Below are 20,266 nucleotides of genomic sequence, written 5' to 3' on the forward strand. Positions count from 1 at the left end.
ACACGGAACAATGGCTTCAAACTACAGGAAAGGAGATTCCACCTGAACATCAGGAAGAACTTCCTCACTGTGAGGGCTGTTCGGCAGTGGAACTCTCTCCCCCGGGCCGTGGTGGAGGCTCCTTCTTTGGAGGCTTTTAAGCAGAGGCTGGATGGCCATCTGTCGGGGGTGCTTTGAATGCGATTTCCTGCTTCTTAGCGGGGGGTTGGACTAGATGGCCCTTGAGGTCTCTTCCAACTCTACTATTCTATGATTCTATGATTCTATGATTCTATGATTCTAAAACATAAGAAGAACAAAATACTATAAAGAAAAGCAACAAGACAAAAATGAATACCCAAATCTTTATAAACTACTCACTACTACTACTTGACTACCCACATCCACACACGCAATGAGGTTGAAAAATTGACTTCCCATTCTCCAAGCCAAAGGCAGGGGCCACTGCAAAATAAACCTCATCTCCCAGCAAACTAAAAACTGGAGCCTGGGAAATGTAGCCCATCAACACTGCCATTATAATGCATCTTGAATCGGATTACATGGATTATATAATCTGGTTTAATGCAGTTCAGGCTGCATTATTATAATTCAGATTAAATTAGATTATATGGATTGTATAATCTGCTTTAATGCAGTTCAGGCTGCATTATATGAGTCTACTACACTGATCATATAATGGCATTCGTAGATATGGCCTGTGTCTGTAGAGAACAAATCCCACAATCCTACTAGCAATGCTGATCTTTTTGTCCAAAAAAAGTAACAGACCCAAGATTTGGAAAGATTTCGCAGATTTTCTTTTCTTTTAATACTAAGACACTAACATTTGTGATCACGACGTTGAATGGCTATAGTGTCCAACATTCGCATTGACAAAAGATTTCAATTCTCAAATTCAAATGAAACTTGAACTACAGTAGAGTCTCACTTATCCAACATAAACGGGCCAGCAGAATGTTGGATAAGTGAATATGTTGGATAATAAGGAAGGCTTAAGGAAAAGCCTATTAAACATCAAATTAGGTTATGATTTTACAAATTAAGCACCAAAACATCATGTTATACAACAAATTTGACAGAAAAAGTAGTTCAATACACAGTAATGCTATGTAGTAATTACTGTATTTACGAATTTAGCACCAAAATATCATGATGTATTGAAAACATTGACTACAAAAATGCGTTGGATAATCCAGAACGTTGGATAAGTGAGACTCTACTGTACTCCCTTACCAGTTCCACCCAGACGTTGGTTGTGAGCGCCTCATCCCGTTCATTCTGGAAAAAAGATAAAGAGGATGAATTAGATGGCTAAAACATCAATATACAGTAGAGTCTCACTTATCCAACATAAACAGGCCAGCAGAATGTTGCATAAGCGAAAATGTTGGATAATAAGGAGAGATTAAGGAAAAGCCTATTAAACATCAAATTACATTATGATTTTATAAATTAAGAACCAAAACATCATGTTTTACAACAAATTGATAGAAAAAGCAGTACAATACATGGTAACGTTATGTAGTAATTACTGTATTTACAACTTTAGCACCAAAACATTGCAATGTATTGAAAACATTGACTACAAAAAGATTGACTACTAAAAGGCAGACTGCGTTGGATAATACAGAATGTTGGATAAGCGAAGGTTGGATAAGTGAGATTCTACTGTAGTCCTGTTACAACTTCTTTTAAAAATCCTGTAATAAAGGGTGCATCTAAATTGTGGAATTAATTTTCACTGTTATGGCTCAATATGGAGCCCTTGGAGCTCTATTTTTTTTCTACAAAAAAAATTGATGCCTTACCAAACAACAACTTTGAGCCATAGCAGTTAAAATGGTACCACATTGCAGTAATTCTGCAATGTAGATGCAGCCCCAAGTTGTATTGACCCAGTTCTCACAAGCTGTAGAAGCAATGGGTCTTATATGAGTATCCTGGCCTAAGTTCTTCTTGTTCTATCATAAAGCTGTTTTCCACTTAGTTAAGAGTGCATCCACACTGTTGAATCTACCCTCTCGAAACACTAGCATTCTGCCATGTGGTCTTTTTAAGGAAAAAAATGCACTCTTCCTTACCAATGTGATGAGGTTGGTGAGTGTTAGCTTGAGAGAAACATCAATAATGTCCCCCTTGTCTCTAGCCGGGCGAAAGTTGCGGTTATAGTCGGCCATCAAGTCATTGATTAGTTTCTCCTCCTGGTTCTGGCTCAGGGCCACTGGAAAAAGGAAGCAGGCAGATGCTGAAGATAATAATAACTAAACACTATCTGAGAAATATGCACCACGATAAAGGTGCACCACGATGTATATTAGAGCATCATATACATAATAATGTTAACAATAATACAAATAATAATACAACTGATGACCAAATTCAGTCAGAGGTAGTGGCACACAGTTGTAACTTACAGAATATAAAGATTTATAGACTGCAATCATCCAGATTTAAATGCTACACAGAGCAGTTTTCAGTATAAAACATATATCAGACATATATCAACCAGACTCCAACTAAAATTTGTTAGTGACACAGTATGTGTACATTCAGTCTCTCCAAAATGGTATGTAATATGCTGTTAAACTAAATATATCAGTGTACAAATCAATTGGCTCAAACCTGGCTTGGAGTCAAAACAAATCAAAGTCTCTGTAGTCTTGGAGCAATTCTATAGGACTCCTGAAGATACACAGGGATTGTGATACAAATAATCATGTTCAGGATACTGAGTGAACAAGCTCTTTAGCAATTGTTAGAGAGCCCTCTTGACCATCTGCTTCCACTTAAGGGTCTTCCTAACCCATTATCTTGTTTCTGCCATTGACCATTCAGACTCTTCTGCTTAGTTATAATTGTTACTAGAGTGTTTATGCTTATTGTTTATCCTATAATGGTGATGTAAAAGAAGAATGGAAGATTCAGCTGTATTCTGATCTGTTTTAATGAGCCTAACTAGCTTCATCTTGATAATTGTTGACATCTCCTCATGGCCTGTGTTATTTGCTGTCATTTGTGCTAGGCTAAAAGTGATATAGCTGCAATATTATGTCCCCAGGGCCAACAATGAGAAGTAATGACTAAATACAATGCCAGAACCCGAGAAACAGCCTCATTGACAACAAACAAGCTCTGGATCCATTCTGTGCTGGTCACATAGACCTCAAATAAGGATTACCATATATGCATTAGATATTGCTCTTGCACACTTTGTCATTGTCTGGATAATTCTGAAGTTCTATAACATACTGATGCTTGGAATAAACTTTATCTCAACCAGTGTTGTAAGTTGGATTGAAAGAAGTGCTGGGACTTGGTAGATCCTTTAGTCAAAAGTATTGTTTGTTATCTGTATGCCTTCCTACTCAGTTTTAGGCTCAGTCCAGCTCTCTGTGTTTCACTTGGGAGATACAATAGGGCTGATATTTCTGTTCTAACCAACAATAGGTTTCAAGCATGAGATATTTTCGGATCCACTGCCTCTGCTCCTGAAGTTTCCATAAAGTCATGATAATATAATTCTATAAAGCCGTTCCTGACTATATAACACATCTGTTGTGTCCTTCTTACTCTTTTTGACTAAAAGAACTAACTCCACGTCCTCCTCTCATGTGCCTTCCCTGAGCGGCAATGAGGAATTAATTAGACAGGTGGCATGCATCCTGTTAATTCTAATTGATTAATAATAAATAGCCCTCTCATCTCGGCCTGCAATCCGTCCTCATCTGGTCCATGGACCATTGCCTTACTAATGATATTTTTTTAATCCCATACATTATCAAATTATGAAGGAATGGAGATTCCCCAATAAACTCTTACAAGGGAACCATGTGGGAGAAGCATGGGCAAATTGCCTTCATTACGGTAATTGCAGCCGCTTTCTGAAAAGTGGGCAGAGACGGGTGGGAAGGCATAAGAGTTGCCACCATGGTAGCCTTAACTACATTGTACTTAATAAGGGTCAACCAAATATTACTAATAGATTTGACCAGCAGTTGGGTACAACCAAGTGCAACTTATCCACTACTATCATTTGAAGGTTCTGGTTATTTTGTCTATATTACAGTGGTTTAGTATAAGTTCCCTCTGTGTATGGAAACTTGGGTGTCAGAATGAAATCCCTCACTAATTTTCTTCCCAAAGGATGCAAGTAGGGATGTGATTAATTTTCTTCAGGGCATGGGGAAGTCTTTCAAAACTGCACTGTTTTTGAAGAACATTCACAGTTCAAGGTGTATTCCATTCACACACACTAATGGCTTTACAGTATCAAAGCCATATTTCAGCAATGACCAAGCTTGTGTTTGCACAGCTAAAATAGGTATGCCAACTGTATCCATTTCTAAAATGACAGATCTGATTATGGTGGCACATGCCTTTATTACATCCCAATCATATTGCTGCAATACACTTTATTATAGATTTACATTTAGTTCATCCAAAATTCTGATAACAGGGAACACACAACTCCCTCAATGAAACAGATTTATCTGTTCATCCTTGGATTTTTCACAATGAGGTGTGAAAGATTATGATTTTTAAAAATATATATTATTCTATTTCCAATATGCATTTTCAGCTATTTCAATTTTGTACTTTTAATACGAGGGCTATCCAGAAAGTAGATTACGTTTTGGAATTAAAAATGAACAAAGTATAGGAGAAAACATTTACCATATGCAGTTGAAAGCCAGACCCAAATATCACTTCTCAACATAGTCCCCATTGAAATCTAGGCACTTCTCATAGTGATAAAAGAGTTTGGAAAGTCCTTCCCCACCAAACTTTGCCACTTGGCTTGCATCCTCAAGCAGGCGGGTGTCCCTTCCTGCAGCTGCGCATGTTCATGCGCTCAACTTTCCCCCACGCTTGTCCTGGATCGTTCTTCTGTTTTGCAAATACTTGCAAGGAAGGTTATGGCAACTGTTTTTTGGGACAGGAAAGGTGTGCTTCTTGCAAAACCTTAGAAGAGTGATCCAGGACGAGCATGGGGGAAAGTTGAGTGCATGCACACGTGCAGCTGCAGGAAGGGACACCCGCCTGCTTGAGGATGCAAGCCAAGTGGCAAAGTTTGGTGGGGAAGGACTTTCCAAACTCTTTTATCACTATGAGAAGTGCCTAGATTTCAATGGGGACTATGTTGAGAAGTGGTATTTGGGTCTGGCTTTCAACTGCATATGGTAAATGTTTTATCCTATACTTTGTTCATTTTTAATTCCAAAACATAATCTACTTTCTGGATAGCCCTCGTACAATTATTGTATTTCTTGAAACTTTTGTACAATAAGATTTCAGTTGAATTTTGTTTTAATTTATTGTAAGCTGTCTTGGTTCCCTTACAGGAGAAAAGCAGAGTATAACTTAAATAAGCAACTAACCAACCAACAGGGTCCATGCATCATAAGGATAGCACAAGAAACTTGTGTACCAGACTGTGGCAGACATTTCTGGCATCCTTATATGCAGGGATGTGCAAGCCTCTATCCCACAGGATAATAGTACTTACAGTCATGATGGCAGGTGACATTTCACAGACAATGCTGTTGTGTGATTGCAATACCGCTGTTGTGCAAAACCACACTTCCAGGTAGGCAGTGCAACTACATCCTCCAGCTTCACAATTGCATAACCAATGAAAAATCCTGCTACCACATGTGTTGAAGAGTCAAGAAAATTGCCCTAAATAAAAAGGTCTTTGTCTGCTGGTGGAAACAGAGTGCAGCGTGGGACCAACCTAAAGGAAAGGGAACGGCACTAGGAAGGCTCTACAGTGTTCCTTCACTTATTGCAGGGGTTAGGTCCCAGGACCACCCACAATAAGTGCAAATCAGCAAAGTAGAGACGCTATATTTATTTTATTTATTTTAATATTTATACATTATTTTATTTATTTATTTGCAGTATTTATATTCCACCCTTCTCAGCCCGAAAGGAACTCAGGGCAGATTACAATGAACATATAAATGGCAAACATTCAATGCCATCAGACAAACAACATACAGTATAGACACACACAGAGGCAATTTAATATTTCCAGCTTCATGAGGGTATGCTTGATTCCAGCCACAGGGGGAGCTGTTGCTTCATCATCCATGAGTGACACCGAGTGCTATACTTCCTCATTCCATTCCATGTGCTGCTTGCAGTTTTATGGTGTTGTAAATTAGTTAAATTAGCCTCCCGCATAAAGCGTACCTAAATTTCCTAGTTGGCAGATGCAACTGTCTTTTGGGCTGCTTAGGTAAACAGCAAGCCGGGCTATTTAATGGTTGGGGGCTTAACCTGCCCCGGGCTTCGAACTCATGATCTCTCCGTCAGTAGTGATTTATTGCAGCTGGTTACTAGCCAGCTCTGCCACAGCACTATTTAATGTATAAATAGTTATACACTATTTTAGGTCTTTATCAACCAATCGTGTGTTGATAAATTGCCTTCTTCTCCTCCTGTTGCCGCTTGGGCTCCTTTTCTCTCCCTTTGGCTTCTCCTTCCTCCATTCCTTACGTTGTAAAATGTAATTTTTTATGATTTATAATAGTCTTTTAGAGTTTATTGAAAAACCACAAAACAGAGAATCCGCAAAAAGTGAACTGCAAAGTAGTGAGGGAACACTGTACCCCAATTCTTCACCAAGATACCAGTGTTTATGGCAGGAACAAAAGAGGCACTCCCCTTAATCAGGATTTTGAATTGTGAAATCATGAAGTGCTGAGTAAAAAAATATATTTCCAACAACAGGATCACGGAGGCTGTCACTACAGAAGCACTTAGATTAAGAAAACCAGGAATGGCTTGGGAGAGCCATCATGAGCGATTGCCCATCAATAGCTCCTATTGCAGTGGTTCTTAACCTGTGGGACCCCAAGTGTTTTGGCCTACAACTCCCAGAAATCCCAGTTTACCAGCTGTTAGGATTTCTGGGAGTTGAAGCCCAAAATTTCTGGGGACCCACAGGCTGAGAACCACTGTCCTATTGGCTTCCTCACAGGGAGATGGCAAACCAGCATTGGGTATTTCACAACAATGTGAAATAGGAACTATCACCAAAAGTGATGATATTGCTACTGTGCTAGTTTGCCGCTCTGTGTGCCGAAGCTCACAGTATATATAGCAAACCTGCCCCTTTTCTCCCAATTCTTGAACATTGAGATGAAATAAGCCCATCTTTGGTCATTTTGCTCAGTTCCAAAACCTCTGCCTTTCCTCCCAATAATATTCTTGGATGCTAACCAGTTGTTTCCCTCCCAATCAGCAGGGCTTACCTGTTAGGAAGCTGAAAGCAAGGAAGACCACATTAGGCCAACTCATCCTGCCGTTGGGGTTCAGCCTTCCTTTCCCCCCAAAGCTGCAGCATTTGTGTATCGAGCTGGGAAGGTCTGGAAGATTATTTTGAGCTGGACCCACATCTCCCTTCTTCTTCTTCTTCCTCCCACCCAGCCCTGTGTCCCCTCCTCTGTGGGCACTTTGCTGCCCAGCTGTCTGACGCTGCCGCATTGTCAGCTGTTTTCCTCAATAATGATGACAGCTGTCAGAACAACAATAGATTGGGGGGGGTGCATATGGCAGAACTGGCTGTCCCTACCAACCCCTTTGGGGATGCAAACCAAGCTAGTCTGTTGTATGGAGAACCATCCTGACAAATGAAGCGGAAGTGTTTCAGGAACATGCCAGAGATACCTCTGTGGCCCAGACCCCTCGATTACACAGAACAGGCAAGCCAATCTCCTCTATTTATAGGAGCCCACTGATTTGGGGAAAATTTTCTGCCCAGTTCACAGAGACATGCATCAAATGCAATTGATACAAAAGACAAGGATACAGAGTTTGGTTTCCAGAGCATTTGCATCAGCCTGGCATCTGTTCTGCCTTAACAGCTGCTATTATTAAACAATTGTATGTAAAATATGAGCAAGAGGGGAATACTCCTTTCCTATACTTGGACAAGATGAAGGACTCCTGCATGAATGCTCCATAGCCATTTCTGAGATCAGTTGAGACCTCTGTTTGGGAATAGAGACAGCTATATTGGCTAACTCTAACTAGGATTGGCAGGTGTCAGAACACAAGCTGGTCTTAGGGAATGCTATGTTTGTTCAGGTGGAGAGATAAATCTAATGGTAAATGATTGTCTTTTGTATGTGATGCAGCTTTTGAGTCTCTTCACCCATTCCAAGCTGGTGCCAGGACTGAATGGCTTGAAGGCATTTGTACGTCTATATATGTATGGCCTATCATTATATCATCATACTCTCCACCTGCCCTGATTTGGCTCAAACACTCCTGATTAATCCCGTCATCCCAGTTTTCCAGCTGATTTTAAGATGACCCAGTTTTTCCCTTTTCCTTCCAGAGAATAAAGGAAATGATTGTAGAAGAATGAAAAAACATTCAGGGGTGTCCATGTTGGCTCTGCAATAAATCCATACTCCACAAGCAGCAGCAACTTTTTCATGCTAACTCCTAAGCATAATTTCTCTACACAGGAAATATTAAGTATCTCTGTTAAGCAGAGGACAGCAGAGCTAATGCAATGTGAGGAGGATAGAAACAGGAGAAAAGACTCTGGGTGCTCTTGTAAGATATGAAAGAGAAGTTTCGTATTGTTTATTGTCTCAGGAGATCCATCATAAGGTAGGAAAAGAGAAAGGCTAAAGAACTAATCTTGGTTACAAAAGCCACTAAAAGCAGCCTCTCATATGTGGGTGCAAGGTGGCTTTTATTGTTAGGTTGGCACTTCAAGAATGCTCCTTCCAAAACAAAGGAAATCAAAGAGATGTTTTTGTAAGGTTTTTTTCGTATCAGGAGCAACCAGAGTCGCTTCTGGTGTGAGAGAATTGGCCGTCTGCAAGGACATTGCCCAGATGTTTTGATGTTTTTACCATCCTTGTGGGAGGCTTCTCTCATGTCCCTGCATGGAGCTGGAGCTGATAGAGGGAGCTCATCCTCGCTCTCCCTGGGTGGGATTCGAACCTGGCAGCCTTTAGGTCAGCAACCCAACCTTCAAGTCACAAGGTTTTACCCCTCTACGCCACCGGTAAGAAGGATGCAAAAAGCTTGAGCACATCAACTAAAGGCTTTACCACATGCATGAACCTGCTATCACATTACAGGCAGTCCCTGGGTTTCAAACATCTGACTTACAATTAAATGACAAAGACACGAATCCACTACAAGCAGTAGTAAACCATCACAGAAGTAAATATTTTTTGCAACTTATATACAACAACAGTGAACACATACAAAGAACATAACTGTTATATACACAGTGATCACTTCTGCGATGGTTTACTACTGCTTGTAGTGGATTTGTGTCTATATGGTTTTGGGAATCCATTTTCTTTTTATTTACAATTAAATGACCCATTGTTAAGAACAAGAGTGAGACAACAGGAAGTGAGAAAAATCTACTGCTCAGAAAGGAAATTGTGTGGTAGGAACATAACCAAATGTGATAGCCCATCTGAAATGCCAATTTGCCAACCTCTTGTGGTAGGCTGTTAGGAATTGTGGGAGTTGAAGTCCAAAAAACATGGACGGCCAAAGTTTGCCCATACCTGTCCTAAGGAAAGATACAGAGAGATAAAAACAAAAAAGTGGGCATTATCTAGAATCTCCTCTCTCATGAATCATGTTGCAGGTGCTGCTGCCTCCTTGCTTCCAATACCATTTAGGTTCAGGCAAAAGAAAAGTGCTGCAGCTTCTTGAATCTTATGGAGTCTTCTTCATTCCTAAGTTTTGTCACTCTGATGCTACTTGGCTGCACATCCCAGTTTTCTTCTCAAATGTTGTTTTATGTTATATGCCTTCGAGGTGTTTCCACCCTAAGGCAGACCTATAATGGGGTTTTCTTGGCAAGTAGATTTCTATGGCTGAGTGGGGATTTGAACTCTGGTTTTCCAGAGTTGAAGAATGTATGCATCCATCTATTTATGATAGGTAAAGGTAAAGGTTTCCCCTGTGTCTGACTCTGTGGGTTGGTGGGTGCGCATCTCCATTTCTAAGCCGAAGAGCCAGCGTTGTCCGTAGACACCTCCAAGGTCATGTGGCCGGCATGACTGCATGGAGCACTGTTACCTTCCCGCCAAAGCGGTACCTATTGATCTACTCACATTGGCATGTTTTCGAACTGCTAGGTTGGCAGGAGCTGGAGCTAACAGCGGGCGCTCAAGCCGCTCCTGGAATTTGAACCTGGGACCTTTCGGTCTGCAAGTTCAGCAGCTCGGTGCTTTAACACACTTCACCACTGGGGCTCTATTTATGATAGCCATGGATAAATATGTAAGAGGAAGTCAGAGGGAGGAGAGAGCAAGCTTGTTTTTTGCTGCCCTGCAGACTGGGATGCAGAACAATGGCTTCAAACTACAGGAAAGGCGAACTTGAGGAAGAACTTCCTTACTGTGAGAGCTGTTCAGCAGTGAAACTCTCTGCCGGAGTGTGGTGGAGACTCCTTCTTTGGAGGCTTTTAAGCAATGGCTGGTTGGGGGTAGTTTGAATGTGATTTTCCTGCTTCTTGGGAGGGGGTTGGCCATGAGGTCTCTTCCAGTTCTATGATTCTATGATTTAGTCGCACATCCTATGTTCTCTGAGACCCTCTTGCTCACAGTCGTCTTAAAACTCAAGGAAAAGCACCCCATGAACCTGCAGCTGTCTTCCTGTCTGGGGCTCACATTCCAGGCCTTCCTGAGCCTCAGCTGCCTCTTGTGAAATGGGATCCGTCTCCCAACCCTGAAATGCCCATCCCTCTGGGTTTTGTCTCTTTGGCTTGACGTCGGCACGGTAGGACCTGTGGGTTAAAAATAAGTCCAGGGCACAGCTTGCCTCTGCCTAGAGGTTGCCTCCATTGCTTTATTCGAACTAGAAAAGGCCCATGTATATAGATACCCAACCTGTATATGGGGTGATAGATTTGGAACATCAGGCGAGAAAGAGAAATTCTCTCTATGGCACACCAGCCAATGTTTCATAGAAGTAAACTGGAAAGTAAAGTAATATCAGTGTGTGGTCAAGATGGCAACAAGTTATGAACGGGGAAGGACATACAAACTAGGAGAGGCTACAGCAGTTTGCTTTTGCCTTATCTTACAGAGAAGGTCAACATTCTCTCTATTCCGCTCCTCTTCCTCCTCCTGAGTTAACTGAGCGCCAATGGCTTTGGCACTTTGAACTCAGTTTGCAGCAACCAAATAATAATAATAATAATAATAATAATAATAATAATAATAATAATAATAATAATAATAATACAAACAGAGGCACAACTATGTGGCCCAAATGATTCATTGGAACTTATGCCTCAAGTACCACCTGCCAGCAGCAAAGAACTGGTGGGATCACAAACCTGCAAAAGTATTGGAAAATGAGCACGCAAAAATACTGTGGGACTTCCGAATCCAGACTGACAAAGTTCTGGAACACAACACACCAGACATCACAGTTGTGGAAAAGAAAAACGTTTGGATCATTGATGTTGCCATCCCAGGTGACAGTCGCATTGACGAAAAACAACAGGAAAAATTCAGCCGCTATCAGGACCTCAAGACTGAACTTCAAAGACTCTGGCAGAAACCAGTTCAGGTGGTCCCGGTGGTGATCGGCACGCTGGGTGCTGTGCCAAAAGACCTCAGCCGGCATTTGGAAACAATAGACATTGACAAAATTACGATCTGCCAACTGCAAAAGGCCACCTTACTGGGATCTGCACGCATCATCCGAAAATACATCACACAGTCCTAGACACTTGGGAAGTGTTCGACTTGTGATTTTGTGATATGAAATCCAGCATATCTGTCTTGTTTGCTGTGTCATAATAAAATAATAATAACTTTATTTTTATATCCTGCCTCCAGCTCAGGGCGGCTTACATGGGGACAAGTCCAGTCCAACTAATATTGAAAGTCAACATTACAAGACAATAACATAAAAACAGCACCAACAGCCAATAGTCTGAGCAGTAATGGGTTCTGAAATTACAAAGGAGAGGAGGAGGAGGAGGAGGTGGAGGACGAGGAGGAAACTAAGGGCCCTTCTACATTGCCATATAATCCAGAATATCAAGGCAGATAATCCACATCTGCTTTGAACTGGATTATCTGAGTCTACACTGCTATATAATCCATCTCAAAGCAGATAATCTGGATTTTATTCATCTGTGTAGAAGGGGGCTTTGAAGCTTTAAAAGCAGCTGGAAAAATGGAATATTTATTTATTGTGTCAGAAGCGAATTGAGGATACAGTTATAATGTATAGAAAAACCACAAAGTTAAAAACTTGGCATTAGACTAAATTTCCTTTCACCAGAAACTGGCCACTTGGAGTGCCTCTGGTGTGGTTGTGAGAAGGTCTTCCATTATGCATGTGGTAGGACTCAGCCTGCATTGTAGTAAGTTGTCTGTGGTTTGCTCTTCTCCACACTTGCATCTCATGAACTCCACTTTGTGGCCCCATTTCTTAAGGTTGGCTCTGCATGCCATTGTGCCAAAGCGCAGTCTGTTCATTGCCTTCCAAGTCGCCCAGTCTTCTGTGTCCCCAGGGCAGAGTTTCTCATCCGGTCTCACCCATGGATTGAGGTTCCGTGTTGTAGCCTGCCACTTTTGGACTCTCACTTGCTGAGGTGTTCTTACGAATATCTCTGTAAATCTTAGAAAGCTATTTCTTGATTGAAGGTATTGCCATGCTGGCTGATATCCAAACAGGGCCGGAGATGTCAAGACTTGGTCCTTTCATTGCTGGCTACTACTTCGCGACAGATGTCAGGTGGTGCAATACTGGCTAAACAGTATAATTTCTACAACAGCATAGGACGTAGACATTCTGACATCATGCGGCATGTCGCATTAAGAGCCACATCCACTGTTTTAACATGGTGAGATGTGTTCCATGCTGGGCATGCGTACTCAGCAGCAGAGTAGCAAAGTGCAAGGTCAGATGGTTGTGCCAGTCAGCTTTTGTATGATATTCTTTCTAGCACCCACCTTTTGCTTGATAATTGAGCAGTGCTTCTTATAAGTCAGAGTACGGTCCAGGGTAACTCCCAGGTATTTTGGTGTGCTGTAATGCCCCAGTGGGATTCCTTCCCAGGCAAAAGTGGGATGATATAAGAGTAATCAGTACTGACTGTGCCAATTTGTGATAGTATGGTTGCTGTGAGTTTTCCAGGCCATGTTCCAGAAGTATTCCCTCCTGATGTTTCACCCACATCTATGGCAGGCTGTTGTGACTCAGCCTTTGTGTGACTCTGATGAGGATTCTGGGATGCAGTTTCAAGGTGATGAGATTCAGGTTCAGGATGAGTTTCAAGATGACTCTAATGGGAATTATGGGATTCAGGTGCAGGATGTCCCTGCTGTGGGAGATGAGGAGCAAGGAGGCTTTCCCACGGGAAGAAATGATGTTGTTACTGATGATAGTTTTCAGGTGCAAGAAGCAGAAAGGGAGAGTAGCTCCCAGCCTGATAACACTAACGAGCTCTGTGGCCTTGAAAGCGATGTGGGCTAGTCGTTTGGAATTTCAGGGGTTGCGTAGAAGCCTCAGAATAGCAAATAAGAGAGAGGTCAAAGGGCAAAGAAATGCCTTCTTGGTATGCTATTAAAACAGTCTGCCGAAAGGGAAATCTTCATCAAAGCAATTCCTTGCTTGAATCAAGAACTAAGTCTGCTTTCCTGCATTATCTTATAGTATCCTCATTTCTGGGACTTTGGTTTTGATTTAAGGACCTTGCTTCATGCCTAATGTTTCCATGGATTTGTTCTTATAGCCTTGTTTTTGTAACTATCTTTTGGAACTGAACCTTTACCTTTTATGAACTATCTTTTCCTTATCTCCTAATAAACTACAAAAGACTACGATCTATGTGCAGCTTGGTGTCTTTAGCAAGGTGAAGCTAACCTGAGGTGCGACACAGGCATCCTCAGAGATTGTCAGGTATATGTGATAGTATGGTATAAGGAGGAGAAGAGGTGCTAAACATATGCCAGGGAAAGCCAGTTGCTGGTCCCACAGGCAATATTAAACCAAGGCAATGACCTGCTCCAAAAGGAAGATGGTGATGCCAAAGGAGAAGCACCTGGCTGTGTGTGCAAACAAAAAGGACACATCTGATCCATGCTTTCTATTAATGCACTTCAGGATGCATCATTACATCTCATGCTGGCTCACCTCATCTCTATATAGATCAAAATCCTTACCCATTCTCTTGCCTTTAATTTCATGGCATCGCTCAATAGAAACTATAATTTTCTGGCTAATAGACAAAGATTATTATTTTACCTAGTGATGTGAAATAGACACAGCTACGGAGTGCCCTATGATTGCCTTCAGTAAGTGAGTGCTTCTTATTAGCATATAGATAACCAATGATGTGTGTGAGAGTGTAATTTATAGGATTGCCACAAGTCAAAGCCAACTTGATGGCAAATCACAAATACATGTCTACCTCTCTGAGATGAGAGAGCTATCTGCAGTCTGCAACAAGAGAAATAGGAGCTCTCAGTGGCACAATGAGTTAAACCCTTGTGCCAGCAGGACTGCTGACTGACAGGTTGGTGGTTCGAATCTGGGGAGAACAGGTGAGCTCCCTCTGTCAGCTGCAGCTCCCCATGCGGGGACATGAGAGATGCCTCCCACAGGATGGCAAAACATCAAATGTCTGGGCATCCCTTGGGTAACATCCTTGCAGACGACCAATTCTCTCACACCAGAAGCAACTTGCATTTTCTAAAGTCTCTCCCAACACACACACAAAAAAAAAACAAGAAAAATTTTCAACCAAAAATAACATAGGCAGCTGCCTTATTACAAATGAGACTATTTGCCATTTAGTACAGTTGATTCACTGTACCCCGGATTCTGCATCCATGGAGTTCACAATCCACAACTTGAAAATATTCATGCACAACTTCCCAAAAGTAAACCTTGATTCCCCCCCCCCCCCCCAGTTGATAGAAGAGACACAATTTTTACTGCTATGCAATTGTGTGCAATGGGATTTGAGCGTCCATAAATTTTGGTATCCACAGAGTCCTGGAATTAAACCCTACCAGACAACAAGGTCCCATTGCATTGTCTATGCAGACTAATACTATCGTTCTAGGGCTTCAGACAGAGAAATATATTTTGCCATCACCTGCAATCTATTGTTTTTGCGAGAAATGTCTGGGCAGAAACTTTCTGCATAGAATATACGTATGTTCTATGTATTGCCTCTGATCTCCACTCTTCCAGCATAATGGTATTTGAAGCTCATATGCAAGGATTCTTCCGACGTTTGAAAGAGTATGCAAACTCTGTGCCATTTTTAGATGGAAAACACCAAGGAGAAGTAGTTGTGTTTTCCATATAAATCAACCCAAAACCCAGTGCAATCCAAACAAATGAAGTAACGCTCACCCACATCCATTGTAAAACTCTGGTACAAGGGCAACCAACCGCATTGAATCTCATTGAGACCTTTTGGAGGCTGTATGAGCTGTCCAAAGTGCTAACTACATTTTATATCTGCCAGAGTCTCTGCTTCTTTTCCCATTATGCAATGCATGAATAGCTGTTTCCGAAATCCTCATGAATCAAGTGGTAGGCTTAAAGCAGGGGTCCCCAAACTAAGGCCCGGGGGCCAGATGCGGCCCTCCAAGGGCCTTTACCTGGCCCCCACCATCAGTTTTATAATATATTTTATATCAGTTTTAATAATATAATATATTGTATATACATATAATATTGATAAAAATATTATAATGTTATACATTATAATACTAATAATAATACCATATAATAATATTAATTATATGTTATATATTACATATAGTATTACAGTATAATGGTATAGTTCAATATAGTAATGTATAATGCTAATATTGTGCTATGCTAATAATATAATATATTGTATGTACATACAGCTGCTCTGAGTCCCCTTCGGGGTAAGAAGGGTGGGATATAAATGTAGTAAATAAATGTAGTAAGTAAATAAATAAATAATTTTAGACTTAGGCTCACCCAAATTCTGAAATGACTTGAAGGCACACAACAACAACAACAACAACAACAACAACAACAACAATCCTAATTAACTTGACTATCTCATTGGCCAGCAGCAGGCCCACACTTTCCATTGAAATCCTGATAGGTTTATGTTGGTTATGATTGTTTTCATTTTTAAATATTGTATTGTTCTCTCATTGTTGTTGTTGTTGTTGTTGTTGTTGTTGTTTTGCACTACAAATAAGACATGTGCAGTGTGCATAGGGATTTGTTCGTATTTCTTTTTCAAATGATAATTCGGCCCCTCAACAGTCTGAAGGATTGCAGACCGGCCCTTTGCTTTAAAAGTTTGAGGACCCCTGGCTTAAAGCATCAATGAGAGGTTGAATGCCATCCAGGAATGTATTGCTGTATGTACAACAGTTTATACCTGCAGAACTCTGCTTGTAAGACTGGGAATTGAATGTGAATATTACACAATGGCCCAAATTGTACAACTGCATGTGTAAGAGAAGTTATGTGTGCATGAAACATCCAATATTTCTACTAAATGTGAAATAGCAAATACGTGTGAAGAGAAAAGAAATCTGTGCCCTGAACACACATATGCTGAGTGGCTGTGACCAGTCATAAGGGTCTCCTATATTTGTCTGTCTGTCTATTATTTATTATTTACAGTGTTTATATTCCGCCCTTCTCACCCTGAAGGGGACTCAGGGTGGATCACAATATACACATAATTGGCAAACATTCAATGCCATATAACATAGAACAGAGACAGAGACAGACACAGAGGCAATTTAAACCTTCTCCAGCTTCCAGCTTCCTGAGGGTATGCTCGATTCCGGCCACAGGGGGAGCAGCTGCTTCATTATACACTGAGACGGCAACTTCCTCATTCCAAACGCTTGCTGGACAATTTTTTAGGGTGTCGCAGATTAGTTAAATTAGCCTCCCCACATATAAGTGGTACCTAAATTTCCTACTTGATAGATGCAACTATCTTTCAGGTTGCTTAGGTCAGCAACGAGCAGGGGCTATTTATTTTATTTTAATGGTCGGGTGCTCATTCCGCCATGGGCTGGCCTCGAACTCATGACCTCTTGGTCAGAGTGATTTATCGCAATTGGCTACTAACCAGCCTTTGCCACAGCCTGGCTATCTATCCATCTACCATCTTTTCAGAGCAATGCAGTCTGGGATACCATTCTATAGGGGGGGGGGTGACTGGGTAGTCACTGGAAATGTTGTTTCTCACTTCTAGTACCAAAAGCGAATAATATATGCATATAATTTTAGCCATGTTCACTATAACATGTTCACAACAGTGTTTTTCATCACCTATACTTTGAATGCGATTTTCCTGCTTCTTGCCAGAATGGGGTTGGACTGGATGGCCCATGAGGTCTCTTCCAACTCTATGATTCCACATTCTATTGTGATTCCAGCTATGCACCTGAGTTTACAAATGAGTTTTGACTTGCATCAAAGTGGCTGAAGAAGAAATGTTTTGCCTTGAGAGTTAAACACTTCTATTAAGTTGCTTGTCGATTTTGGTGACCCCATGAATTCCATAGGGTTTTCGGAGGCAAGGAAGACTCAGGGATGGTTTTGCCATTGCCTTCTTCTGAAACAGAGCCCATAGCCCCTGATATTCGTTGGTGGTATTACATCCAAGCAATAACCAGGGCTTCTCCTGCTCAGCTTCCAAGATCAGACATGGTACCTTTAGGGTATTTAGTCACATGCAAATATTTTAAAGGTAAAGATTTCCCCTGACGTTAAGTCCAGTCATGACCGACTCTGGGGGTCAGTGCTCATCTCCATTTCTAAGCCGAAGAGCCGGCGTTGTCCGTAGACACCTCCAAGGTCATGTGGCCGGCATGACTGCATGGAGCGCCGTTACCTTCCCGCCAGAGCGGTACCTATTGATCTACTCACATTGGCATGTTTTCGAACTGCTAGGTTGGCAGGAGCAAATATTTTACTCTATTAAAAATGAAAAACTAAATAAACCTGGTGGCACAGTGGGTTAAACTGCTGAGCTGCTGAACTTGCTCACGGAAAGGTTGGCAGTTTGAATCCGGGGAGCTGGATGAGTTTCCACTGTTAGCCCCAGCTTCTGCCAACCTAGTAGTTCAAAAACATGCAAATGTGAGTAGATCAATAGGTACCACTCTGGCAGGAAGGTAACAGCGCTCCATGCAGTCATGTCAGTGGCCACATGACCTCGGAGGTGTCTATGGACAATGCCGGCTCTTCTGCTTAGAAATGGAGATGAGCACCAATTGCCAGAGTCGGACACAACTAGACTTAACGTCAGGGGAAAACTTTTACCTTTACCTTATGTCATGTAAAATCACATGCATTTGCAAGTTAAGAAATTACTGTATATACTCGAGTATAAGCCTAGTTTTTTAGCCCTTTTTTAAGACTGAAAAAGCCCCACTCGGTTTATACTTGGGTGAGGGTTCTGGTTGGCTTATATTTGGGTCAGCTTATACTCGAGAATATATGAGCATTGATTCTGTGAATGTAATATGTATATAATGCTCTAATATACATATTGTGTACTACTTATGTTTTGAACCATTATTGTGTTTTGTATAGCTCATTACATGGCTTATATTTGGGTCAACTTATACTCGAGAATATATGGTACATTTATTGTTTTTCTCTATTATTATTGGTATTATTACATTTATTATTTTTCTCTATTATTGTTGCTACTATTACATTTATTTTACTCTATTTTTTATTAATAATACATTTATTATTTCATTCTGATCTTATTATTATTACATTTAGTATTTTACTCTATTTATTATTACATGTATTATTTTCCTGTATTTATTATTATTATTATTACATGTATTATTTTACTCTATTATTATTAAAAGGATACATAAGGGCATTTACATTGAAGAAGATGAGAATAATGACTTGATCAGAGTTGGACAATCTTATCTTAAATTTGAGCTTTATGTAAGTACAGTAGAGTCTCACTAATCCAAGCCTCATTTATCCAATCCTCAGGATAATCCAAGCCATTTTTGTAGTCAATGTTTTCAATATATCGTGATATTTTGGTGCTAAATTCGTAAATACAGTAATTACAACATAACATTACTGCGTATTGAACTACTTTTTCTGTCAAATTTGTTGTAAAACATGATGTTTTGGTGCTTAATTTGTAAAATCATAACCTAATTTGATGTTTAATAGGCTTTTCCTTAATCCCTCCCTATTATCCAAGATATTCGCTTATCCAAGCTGCTGCCGGCCCGTTTAGCTTGGATAAGTGAGACTCTACTGTATTCAAAAACATTTAACCTACTGATGCCTCAATTAATGTAATTTTATTGGTATCTGTTTTTATTTCTGAAATTTACCACCCTCGGCTTATGCTGGAGTCAGTGTTTTCCCAGTTGTTTTTTGGTAAAATTAGGTGCCTCGGCTTATATTCAGATCAACTTATACTCAAGTATATACGGTATTTATCTTCATAATTTCAGGGAGGAGAAATGAGATAAGGGTACACACAGACCTCTCCATCTATCTGTTTTTTCTCTGACTTTTCATTGTCCATTGTACCATTACACTCCCCATTGTTCATATATTGTTCCACCCAGACTGTGTTCTAGCCATTTTGCAAAGGTAGCATTTATTACAGCACACAGAAAAGCAGAAATAACTTAAATGGTTAAAACCATAACACTTCACATAAGCCTTCGCAGGTGAATGGGCAAGGCCCCAGCTACAGTCCCATTCTACAGACCAGGCAAATAGGTGATGGATGTCCATGAGTCCAGGTTTTGCCCTTTTAAATGTAGCGTTTGTGTTCTTCACGGTAGTCAAAAGGATCCCCCTCGAAGGGCAGGGGCGGAGGGTGGTTGTAGTAGCCCATCATGAAAATCCATAAGGTGCCAAGGGTCAGGACCGGGGTGACCAAGAGGAAGCAGACGTAGTCCAATGTTTGCGCAATGCGGTTCCAGCTCTCCTTCTCCTGCGAAGGCAGATGTGTTAAAATCTCAGGGATGGAGGGAGGAAGACGGACCATTTATTTATTTATTTACAGTATTTATATTACGCTCTTCTTTCTCACCCCGAAGGGGACTCAGGGCGGATCACATTATACACACATAGGACAAACATTCAATGCCCATAAACACATCAAACAGAGACCGAGACAGACAGACGCAGAGGCAATTTAACCTTCTCCTGAGGGGATGTTCGATTCTGGCCACAGGGGGGAGCAGCTGCTTCATCATCCACTCTGACGGCACTTCCTCGT

The 20,266-nt window shown here is 41.0% G+C and overlaps 2 protein-coding genes across 3 annotated transcripts in view; both read right to left on the bottom strand.

Moving 5' to 3' along the window:
* Nucleotides 1-7,509, bottom strand: part of chrng (cholinergic receptor nicotinic gamma subunit) — a 29,844-nt gene extending 22,335 nt beyond the window's left edge. For both annotated transcript variants that reach the window (XM_016996307.2, XM_016996306.2), the window contains exons 1-3: nucleotides 7,263-7,509; nucleotides 2,085-2,224; nucleotides 1,237-1,281 (exon numbers count right to left, since the gene is read on the bottom strand). In XM_016996307.2, coding sequence (XP_016851796.2) covers nucleotides 1,237-1,281; nucleotides 2,085-2,224; nucleotides 7,263-7,494 — 417 coding nt within the window. In that variant the 5' untranslated portion in view covers nucleotides 7,495-7,509. The remainder of the gene's footprint in view (nucleotides 1-1,236; nucleotides 1,282-2,084; nucleotides 2,225-7,262) is intronic.
* Nucleotides 7,510-19,610: 12,101 nt separating this feature from the next.
* The window catches only part of chrnd (cholinergic receptor nicotinic delta subunit), a 29,757-nt gene continuing 29,101 nt past the window's right edge, over nucleotides 19,611-20,266 (bottom strand). The window contains exon 12 of the mRNA XM_008117850.3: nucleotides 19,611-19,978. Within this exon, the coding sequence (XP_008116057.2) occupies nucleotides 19,796-19,978 (183 nt within the window). The 3' untranslated portion in view covers nucleotides 19,611-19,795. The remainder of the gene's footprint in view (nucleotides 19,979-20,266) is intronic.

This window comes from Anolis carolinensis, chromosome 3 (genome assembly GCF_035594765.1).
Source record: "Anolis carolinensis isolate JA03-04 chromosome 3, rAnoCar3.1.pri, whole genome shotgun sequence".
Lineage (NCBI taxonomy): Eukaryota > Metazoa > Chordata > Lepidosauria > Squamata > Dactyloidae > Anolis > Anolis carolinensis.